Below are 11,494 nucleotides of genomic sequence, written 5' to 3' on the forward strand. Positions count from 1 at the left end.
TGGCGATAAACCAGCATCGATCGCGCTGACTCGTCGCATTCTCAGCCGGGTTCTCCTGCAAGAGGTCGGGCTACGGTAAAAGACGAGGACAGAGGACGGCAGAGGAGCAAGAAGGAGGAAGACAGAGAGCGCGAGAGAGAGAGAAAGAGAGCACGAGAGGGAGAGAGAGAAAGAGAGAGAGAGAGAGAGTGTGCGCGCACGTACCCGTAGGAAGGAAAGTAGGGAAAACTTGGGGTGGGAGTTAGAGGGTAATAGCGAGCAAAAGACGGGAGCCAGTGGTGTACGACTGTTGATGGACGATATTAGGCAGCCAGGATAAAAGAAATTCAAGATAAATATACGGGTAAATCGTTGGCGAAATGGCGTGGGGTTATTGGAGCGCAACATCAGTTAGCGATCGGGGTCGGTCACCTCGTCGCGAGAAGGATAAACAACAGCATCAGATATTGCATCAGCAACAGCAACAGCAGCAGCAGCATCAGCAACAACAGTATCTTCAAGCTGAAACGGGAGTTTCGCAGGCGATATACGGTGTGCCGCAAGTACAAGGTGAGCTTACTGGTGTCAGCTCCTCCTCTGCCGTCTCTACAGGGCCTGGTGCCGGTGCCGCAGTGGAGGAACCACCCTGCAGTATGATGATACAGGGTGGTTCCTTCTATTCTTATTCCACGGCTACGGCGGCAGCTGCGACTGCGGCCACTGTTGGGCGTAGGATACTTCCTGTCGTTGAAGGAGGACCCTCCACCTCTTCGACTGGTATTCAAGTCTTGCCAAGGGATCGGCCCATTAAATCCAGCTCCAGTACCTATCCACCATCGCCGAGCAGCGATTCGGCTGAGTACGAGCAACCGATCGCCGGTCTACGAAGTGAATGTTCACCCCATAACAGTCCCCGTGACGATATATTCGCGCAACCTGGCACCTCCTCGTCCAGGATGAAGCTTCTATGCGACAAGGATATCGACGACACATCCGAGGTTGATATCGACGAGGTTACCGCGACGGAGATGATGTACGCGACAGCTAATCGAGCTATAGGGACTAGTACGTGTCGTGTTCACGGGCTGTGCAATCCACCGCTGGATTCTGCAGGACCTATGCCGTCTCTGCTCGACGATACAACTGGACCTTCGCAATTTTGGTTCAACGACATCACCTGGGGTAGGTCTTGACCTGGCTCCTCGCTAAAGACGATTTCAATCTCGTCGATTCCGTTGCAACGAAGCACGATACTAGCGAACGTCTCTCTGTTTTTTTATTAATAGCAGTTATATTACTTCTTTCTTTTCCCTTGTTTCTCTACTATCTCATTTCATATTGCACGTACCTTATATAGTTATTGATTTAGGCGAACAGCTGTTTCTTTTGTCCTTACTGGACGAGCATAATCCTCGTTTAACTCGCCGATTTGAGTATTCAGATGGAATTGTTCAACATCGATCGCGAAGAATCTTGGCTGTCTTTTGATATATCGGTTACATGTGCGCTTATCTAATCTGTGTCACCGTGCCTTTTCGTCTATTCCCACATCCGATGATTTCTGAAATGTAATCCATTATCCGTTACTATTCCGTTTGACATTGTCTCGTTTTTTTTTTTTTTGAAGTGTCACAGTGTGCTTTTGCATTCAACACTTGATATATTCTTTTCATATGTTCTACGACTTTACTTACGCATTTCATTCTACAGATTTATCTTCGTTATTTTCTATAACTAATTTTTAGTCGATAGAAAAATCTTTCCCCTCGTTCGGTTGAAAACATAAAAAGTTTTGACATTTATAATGCGACGAACATTATCACGTTTACTGATCTCTAGCCTCCTTTTTTTCTGTAGAAAATAATTAATATTTAGATAAAAGTAATACGATTAATATAAAATGATTAATACCTGTTCATTCAAGGTGTTGAAAATTGAAAAGGTGAAATGTTGAGATAAAATATCTATAAATAAGATTTTTTCATTCTTTCTGTTCGATTATAGCTGCTGCTAGATTGCAAGCAATTAACTCCGCATAATTGCATTAATACGTGATAATTAACACGGTTTTACCTGCTAAACATTACGGCTTTAGTTTCTTGATATGTGATGCTCATAGATCCAAAGAATGTTTTTCCATGTGCCAAATAATTATAGAAGGTCCCGTAAATTTTTAAAATATGGATCGAGGCACCTGGAATTAGATTAAGTAAGTTAGTAAGATTATAATGTATTTTTATTACGATATTAGAACTATGATTGCAATACTCACCTTTTTAAATCATAAACAGATAGTTCCGAACGTAAGTTGCGAATATTTTAAAATTTTGGAAAGAAAAAGTAATTAATTTCTTCGATTAATTGTAGGTTTGAAAGTTTTTAGTTGACTATTGTCGCGTATATTATTAAACATTTTTTTTACTATTAATACTGACAGTGCTATTTAAATTCTCATAATTTGTATATATTTTTTGCAATAGTTTTTATGCTTCAATATTTTCGCCTCTTAGATTGTATGTCCTTTATCCATTACTTATATCTTAAATTAATATCACATGATATCGAATTTTTTCAACTCGCATAAAAATAAATAGACTAAAATTCGAAGAACTAGAGGAATATTTAATTAAGGGAAACCTACCAGTAAAACCAACATATATTCTTTCTTCTCTAAGGACAAGAAGGATGTAGTGGATATAAAAGTTACACAGTTCTATCGTATGCCGGAGGCTATTGTATTAAGAGTAAAACAATGAAAGCTCACTTGAAAAAACAAAGATGATCTTAAAATTGTATTTCTCAGCACGAAAGGATTACTTTTATTCTTTGAATTTACGTGACCTTTAAACTTTTTCTTTTGTTCTTTTTTTTCTTTACTTTTCTTCGTTGTTATTTTTGATGGCAAAAATTAAAAGGGTTTTGATAAATCTTTGCCGACAAAAAGTATATTTCAGGTGAATAGAAAAATGGATACATTATTTGATACATTTCATAAATAGAATTAATTTCAAATATCTAGCAAATTTATTTCATTAATTAGGACATCATTGTATTTATCGATATCTATCGATCAATTTTTTTTCAAACGTAAAAGATATTATACATATTTACTTTTAATCTAGCTTAAAGAATTTGATAAGAGAAATGGAAAAAAGAACTGTCCATGGTTGTCGAAAAATGACACAGAAGCGAACAGTTTAACAAAACAAATGTTAAAATATTCGTTTATAATCATTGTTAATATTTTTAATTAACTATTGATTTTTCGCTCTTATCAGTTTTATGTAAATAATTTAATCGCTCGAATAGCTTGAAAATGTGGATCTGCTCGAATAATTTGGGCGCTTCTAGATATTGAAATAATTTAAATTGAACTAACGAACTTCCACCTTCTAATTTATCTTACTTATACGAAAAATCTATAAATATTCAAGGAGTATAAATTTTTATAATTATTTAATATTATCACACAAAGAAGAATTATGACATAACTAAATTTTCCAGTTCTCAAGTTATTAAAAACTTTTTCCAAAATACATAAATTATTTCAATTATAAAATTAATCCATGAAATTAAACTCTTATAAAGTATATTATAGAATATTACTTTAAATTCAACATTTAACATCTTCGCTGTTCGCTTTGTAGTACGATTCATAGGTTTCAAATAGACGTGAAATATGTAGAGACACTAAGAATCTTAGTTTGCATAAAATGGATAGAAGAAAACCAATATTTGAGTCTAAAAGGGATCTAGGCAATTCAAATTATTCCCTGAAACGATTGATATTTTAACACTTCGTAAACCATACAGCAAACGTAATATAATATAATACTATAAAAATAAAAATAATGAAATTTCATAGCAGTCTATTTTATTTACTCACGAACTTATATCAGATAAATATCTGTTTATCTTTGAGATTATTAGATTTCTACAGATCAAATAATAAAATATAATTATATAACAAATTCTGTGATTTAAAGATACAACAAATGTAGTTATATAAAATATAAATGTAAAGTTTTGCTGATATTACCAGTTATATAAAGGCCATTTCGTAGAGTGCATAGAATAATGTGGCAGATCGACGAAGTATGACATAAAAAGTGTTATTAACGGCCACGCGAGTGTTAATAAAACGACTTTCGTCTGTGTTCCACTGAAATTTCCAATCATCCTGAAATGAGTCCCTGTCGGTAACAAAAAAGAAGATGAAAAAAAAACCAAGGTCGTAGAATTTGAAAGTACGTAGTATTAAATAAAACAACAGATTCCTTATTAATCACTTACGAAAATTAATTCCAGAAAAGATGTACCGGTTTTGTCCATATTCTGTCAAAATGTCTGAAAAAATTTATCGATTTAAAATTCGAAAATTTTCAAACTTCCTATCATTTTACGAAGATGTCGTAGTCTTCGTCAAAATGTACAATAAAAACATTTTCAATTTTAACACTAAAACCATCAGACCAATCAAGATATTTTACCCTGGAATATTTTACTTTTACAACTATTGACAGTATGTAACGAGTGTTCTAGTGTTAAAATAAATAGAGAAAATTCAGACTCGATATAAATACTTATCTTTATTTTGACGCATTTCCAAATGAATTAAATCCGTATATTTCCTGCTCACTTTATTGCGACCGTTGCGTGCCCTTAAATCATCCGACTGCTCTCCCCGGATTAGTCTCTATTTTGGCGTGCAAACTGGAACAGCGTGTAAGAATTCATTTAATTCGTCAGATTGGGCTCGGCTCTATAGTTTGGGACGATCGATTAACGCGCTCTTCGAGCGAAATGTAACGGCGGACATTGAAAACAACGTTGCAGCTACTCTTGTGTCTACCCAAGCCTACGCCGATAAAAGCGATAACAACGATCGCATCAATTGAATTCAATGTTATCCGTTATCGGGCCGCGTTTTATGATCAGGTTATGGAATAAAAGTAACAGTAGAGGATATACCTTCGCGGCAGGCGACTACTTTCCGAAATCTAATATAGATCGTTATCTTTGTACACGATTTGGTAGACGCGAGTGCTGGGACACGTTGGGTATATTACCATCCGAACACCGCGTCTTTATTCATGCTGTGTGCTAAGGCGAGCTGGACAGAAAGGACAGATATAGCGTTATGATGACGTTATACATAATGCATGATCTACGTTAGTATTTGGATTTACTTTTACACATAATACTTACGTCCATTTCAACTGTTTGCCATTCACGTCACATTCTGACGTTTCATTTAACTGATCTGATATTTCATCGGTTACTTTTGAAACAAGCTTCACTTATACATCTCTGACTAGTTGTTATATGTACATTATGGTCTTGTAATTCCGTATTTAACGTTAAAATCCATCTAATGAAGTCATTAAACGAAGATCAATTTTTATATACGTATACGTGTTGTAATTTGAACGTTTGTGAAAGCATGCAACGAGATTTTCTTTTAATTGTCATTTACTAAGAAAAGAAGCAACAAAGGTAAGATAGTTTCAAGCTTCCTCGCATAATCATACGCTATTTCGTAGCTTAATTTCCAATTATGCTCGAATCAAGTCAAGAACGTGCGCAGCTACACATTGAGGAGTGATTTCACCATAAAAGAACACTGTAATCTTTATAATCTTGTTTCGTTACATATTCTGTAGAAACGTATAAAGTTAAACAATTTTCGAATGAAATACAATGTATTCATGTGTCTTGAAGTTTTAATATTAAATAAATATTTAAAAATACGTATTATACATTCTAATCAAGAAACGAATCAGAACCGCGTTATGTTCGAATACGTTTAGATGTTTTATTTTTATTTTTTAATACATTTTTCAAATTTGTTTACTTCTCAAATATATCTATAATGTTGCAAAGATTCGTTAGGTAGAAATTTATGCATAGTTCATTTTACGCTCGATATGAAATATCACATGATATAAATTTAAAATTAATTTATTTTATTAGATTAGTAATTTTAACAAGTAAAAAGTAACATTCTCGTTTCGATGATATTTTTATTCGTTGATATTCCTTGTGCTACGAATCGATGCGATGCATATATTTTTTTAGCAGGTTATCAGATTTATCTATCAAAGTAAAACAATTTTTTCAGCATTTTGATATAAATAGGTTGAATATTGAGAACAAATATTGTGACGTAATTCAGGTGTTTGATATCGTATACATTTTTTTCATTAATGTGCGGTGTAATATAATATCGTACATTGCCTAAATAATTCAATCTTTTCGAATTATCATTTTTGTTCAACGCAATTTTCGATATAACGAATAATAAGGTCAAGAAATATTTACAGCTCGTATATTTTATATTTCAATATTTATGTCGTCCGTTTACAATAAATTTCTTCGCAATTTTAAAGGTACGAATTGGTAGCTCAGTGTGCTTGGTATTCGAAGCGTGTTTTAATTTTATTTCTATCGTTAAACCATTAATCATTCGATCTCGCAGATTTCTGTTTCATCGACATTTCTGGATTGCGTGTATCACAAATTTGTCAGCATGATGTGTTTCCATATTCGCATTGTTGAAGAAAAAACGGCTCGTTTTAACGTTGTTGCCTTATTCAACGTTGTTTAACGTTAATTTCCCAGCATGTTATGTGTCTCCTTAGAAAATTCAGCTCAGCTATTTTCATTAAATTTAACAATTCTATTCTTGTTCGTTCTTGAATGTGTGCTATGTCGTTTCGAATAGTTCCTATAGAAGACGATCTTCCTCTCGAACTAAAGTAGAAATCTTTCTTCTTGTAGATCAGACAAAAGTGGCAAAGAAAGTCACGTTAACCATTATAAATGTACGTAGCCCAAAGCGTATTAATTTACAAAAAAAATAGTAATGAATTTAGTCATTAAAATGAATGGATCCCTGGACTAATTACCATAGTGATGCCTGTTTTGCATGGTTGAATATTCATAAGATATTCTTTCCGTGCTTTACAGCTGGTTTTTTGATCGCTCAGAGTACACTACAATTAGAGACCCTATGTATCGGCAATCTATATTAGATTATGTGTATAACAAGTTGTTTATGCTTGATTTACCATGTTTATCAATTTTTAGGGCACAGGTAAAGTATCAAAATTAAGTAATTTTTTTTTTAATTCCTTTATTTCAAGGAATAATAGTCGTTTCTTCGATATTTTCGCTTTGTTGTTCCGTATCCAAACTGCGTGTTTCTTTATTGTTTCTATTGCAAATAATAATAATAATTGTAGTGATTATAATATTTGAGATTGAAAAGTAACTTATTTTTGTTGCAGTTTTTCCTAATGTGCCGCCTGCGCCAGGAATGCCCTGTCAGGGAGAAGACAGTGAGTTTTCGTCACCAAATAATCAAATTTCTAACATACATACAGTTTCCATAATTCAGCGATTTCCAACATTGTACGATACTAGCCAGCGAGTTGTTTAATTAATGCTAAGTTTAAGTTTCTCTCACGAAGGGATAAAGAGTAGCCTGGCTATAATCGATTCACGAGTTAAGAGAGATTAAAAAGGGAATTGTTAAAAGAATCGTTCTCTCCGCCGATGCTTTTTCTTTTCGATTATTGCTGCATTTAGAATCAAGCGAATTTCTTTTAGTTTTCATGGAACATTGACGATCTTAATGCGCTTATTTTAAGTTTCATCATTTACATGAATTTATTAATATATATACACATACATACACACACGTACACCCGATTCTCAATTTTTACGATAAAGATTGATAGATTAATAATTAAGAATAAAGAATCGGTTCTAAGATTTCGCTAATTTTTTTTCTCTTTTTTTTTTCTTTTGTAATATACGTCGAATAATATTTCGAAATTTATTAATATTCGAACGTACATATGATATGTATAAAATTGTCGAGAATTAAACTTGATTTTATCTTTTTGCTATCTAACGATATAGAATAGCTTTATGAAACAAAATTGTGTATTGAAATATTATTGTAATATCAGGTCATCCCGTAAATAAAGGGATTTTCCGAAAATATTACCGGCGAAACGAAAGATTTCCTGACAGAGGAATTGAGAAACTAATTGATTTATAACAAACCATTGTAGAAAATTACAAAAATATATTAATGATTGTTAATATTATAAATAAATAGCTTTATTTTATCCCTTTCAAAAAAACAGAAAAGTATTCGTGTTATTTATAGGATGACCTAATAATAATAATGAGAGTATCATTAGATACTATCACTTTATATACTGTCTTGTTTAATTATCGTATAAATTAAGGATCAGGTGTAATGCATTATATTAACACTAGATTTACGGGACCCGTGAATTTGACGGATGAGTTGTTCCAATTATACAATATTAAGAGATTTAATCAACTTATATTAAGTTTGTTAATATCGTAATTGTTTTTAAATTAAACTCATTGTCTTATTTTTTAAGAAAATACGTAGTTTTCTTTACACGTAAATCCGATGGGTCTCCATAAAGATATGTATACAAAAACAACCGTAAACCTAGTGTTAATGTACCAACTGAGTCTAAACAGATGATTCAAGTCACGATCCAGTTATCCGATATTTTCCAATTTAAATACCGCGGGTTTCCGGTGATTGAGATGTTCTTATCGTGTTTACAAATTCTCTAGTACAATTGTTTTTGCCCTTGTCAAGATATACGATAGTTTTGACGGTCGGGAAGTATGGAGGGACTTAGGCCAATCGCAGTTTTACTGCAGATATTTCAGTGCGGTATTCCAATGGGGATATATTCATATTTTTATTTTAACCGGGACACACACACTCTCTTTGTCGTAAATAAACTAGCGTTGTTATCAGGCATGCAGAAATTTGTACGATAGGCTTCGTGTATATATCGGTGACACGTTCATTCTTCTCGATTAAATTATGTTAAAACTTATGCGTTCCGAAAGAAAAGTAATAGCGAGTAAAGAAACTAAACTGAGAAAGAAAATATTCAGGACAGACTTTGAAGATCGATTCTCTGGTTCTCTCGTGATATTTATGTTTTTTCATTTTCCAAAGGAAGCATCTACAGACGCGGCGCACGTAGATGGAGGAAGCTGTACCGAGTGAATGGTCATATATTTCAGGCGAAACGTTTCAATCGGGTAAGCATCATTTCATTCAACTTATTCCCCCATTGTTACTTTCCGCATTTTATCCTTTCTTTTTCACTCATTCTTCCGTATTATTTCTCATATATTTGCATCAGCCGCGCACGATGTACTTGTGTCATCCTTGCTACACATCAGCATATTCCAGTCGCAACATCTCATCATGGTGGATAGATTGTAATTCCTGATCAGAGGAACTTGCTGGCTAGTGAACATCGACGATCATTTTGTATATTTATTCATTGAATGTCAATTCTGATAATGATTCTTCCCTTGAATGCTTAAAGAATGAGAATGATGTAGGTCTGTGTTATTTCATTTTCAGAAGTAAATGGTTAATGTGTAACGTTTAGTGCAAACAAGTAAGAATGTGAGTTACCATTTGGTAGAATTTGTAACATTGTATAAAAGTAGCGAGCTTATTAACTGATTATATTGTAAATTGCAATTTCTTGCGACATGTAATTTAGAGCAACATATGATAGAATATTTGTAGGTAATAATTAAGGAGAAATAATATATATAATTATTAAATGTTACATTTTAAAATGTATAATTGATCTCGAAGTTGTAATGAATATCTGAGAAACTTCATTACTAAATTCTCTGTGTATATGTTTTAACAAAAGAGATTATACAAATAGAAATTTTATATTATATCTATTAGGCTCTTTGGGTCTAATCTCTGATTAAAAACTAAGATTTTGATAGAGATCATGACATTTTTGATCTATAATTATAAATCTATATCTATATTAGTTATTAAATTAATTGAAATATAGAAGAAAAAAAGGAAAAGAAGTAGAATTATTCTTAAAGTATATGTTTTCATGATGTGAAACAAAATTCTAACTTGAAAGGAGCTTAGAAATTTTATTCTTCAAACGAAATGCTCTAAACGATAATTTGATCTTTCAATTGTTGATCTGTAATGATAAATCGATATCTATATTAGTTACTAAATTAATTGAAATATAGAAGAAAAGAAGTAGAATTATTTTTAAAGTATATGTTTTCATTATGTGAAACAAAATTCTAACTTGAAAGGAGCTTAAAATGTTATTCTTCAAACGAAATGCTCTAAATGATAATTTGATCTTTCAATTGTTGATCTATAATGATAAATCGATATCTATATTAGTTACTAAATTAATTGAAATATAGAAGAAAAGAAGTAGAATTATTTTTGAAGTATATGTTTTCATTATGTGAAACAAAATTCTAACTTGAAAGGAGCTTAAAAATGTTATTCTTCAAACGAAATGCTCTAAATGATAATTTGATCTTTCAATTGATCTATAATGATAAATCGATATCTATATTAGTTACTAAATTAATTGAAATATAGAAGAAAAGAAGTAGAATTATTTTTAAACTATATGTTTTCATTATGTGAAACAAAATTGTAACTTGAAAGGAGCTTAGAAATTTATTCTTCAAACGAAATGCTCTAAACGATAATTTGATCTTTCAATTATGTCAGCTTGCATTCTTCTTGTTCCCAAGACTTGACACGAGTTACCAGCGAAAGTTGGAAATGGTTACGTTTACCAGTAATTTCTTCTTTAACTCTTTAGCGAGCGTTTTGCGCGTTCTGCCAAGATCGGATTTGGGGACTAGGTCGGCAGGGGTTCAAGTGCATTCAGTGCAAGCTGCTGGTACACAAGAAATGTCACAAAGTAGTACGCAAACCATGTTTGAGTGTACAACAACAACAGCAACAACAGATGCCAAGCGCAGAATCCCAGACGATCGACAGGAATGGCGATCAACAACAGCTTGATTCTGTCCAATGCAGTCCAGTAGCTCATCTCGAAGATGAGATCTCAGAGTCGCCAATCATTGAGGAGCATTCACGCAATCGTAAGAATATTTGAATATTTATTTGGTAGTATTAAATATATAAACGAAATTTATTTACCTATCAAGGACTATGAAAAAATGAGAAAGGAAACCTTGAATTTGATACTTTTCAAAGTATTAAGAAAGGATAAAATTTTAGGAATATGCAGAAAGTTCCTTATCTTGTCTGCTGAGTTATTACAATTTACTAAATTAAATCTGTTTCTAGGAACCGGAAGTGAAGAAAGGGAGGAGTTGCCGCTAGATACGTTAAACGATGCGGATAATTCCAATGATATGCAGAGGCAATATTCGTTAAACGATTTCGAACTGATTAGGGTAATCGGTCGTGGTTCCTACGCGAAAGTTTTGATGTAGAATTGAAGCGTACAAAGAGGATTTACGCGATGAAAGTAATCAAAAAAGCCTTAGTAACGGATGATGAGGACATCGATTGGGTTCAAACGGAGAAACACGTATTCGAAACCGCCTCGAATCATCCTTTCCTTGTTGGACTTCATTCATGCTTTCAAACACCTTCTCGTTTGTTCTTTGT

General features: G+C 33.1%; 1 protein-coding gene across 1 annotated transcript; it reads left to right on the plus strand.

Moving 5' to 3' along the window:
- Window positions 1-359: 359 nt before the first annotated feature.
- On the plus strand, window positions 360-11,489 carry LOC143221297 (uncharacterized; the record flags this gene model as incomplete). The annotated part of the gene is given in 6 exon segments (XM_076446775.1): window positions 360-1,161; window positions 7,269-7,319; window positions 9,005-9,090; window positions 10,674-10,959; window positions 11,168-11,311; window positions 11,314-11,489. Coding segments are annotated over 6 exon segments (1,545 nt in total), but the record flags the coding sequence as incomplete, so codon positions are not given.
- Between the last annotated feature and the right edge of the window lie 5 nt (window positions 11,490-11,494).

This window comes from Lasioglossum baleicum, unplaced genomic scaffold (assembly GCF_051020765.1).
Source record: "Lasioglossum baleicum unplaced genomic scaffold, iyLasBale1 scaffold2179, whole genome shotgun sequence".
NCBI lineage: Eukaryota > Metazoa > Arthropoda > Insecta > Hymenoptera > Halictidae > Lasioglossum > Lasioglossum baleicum.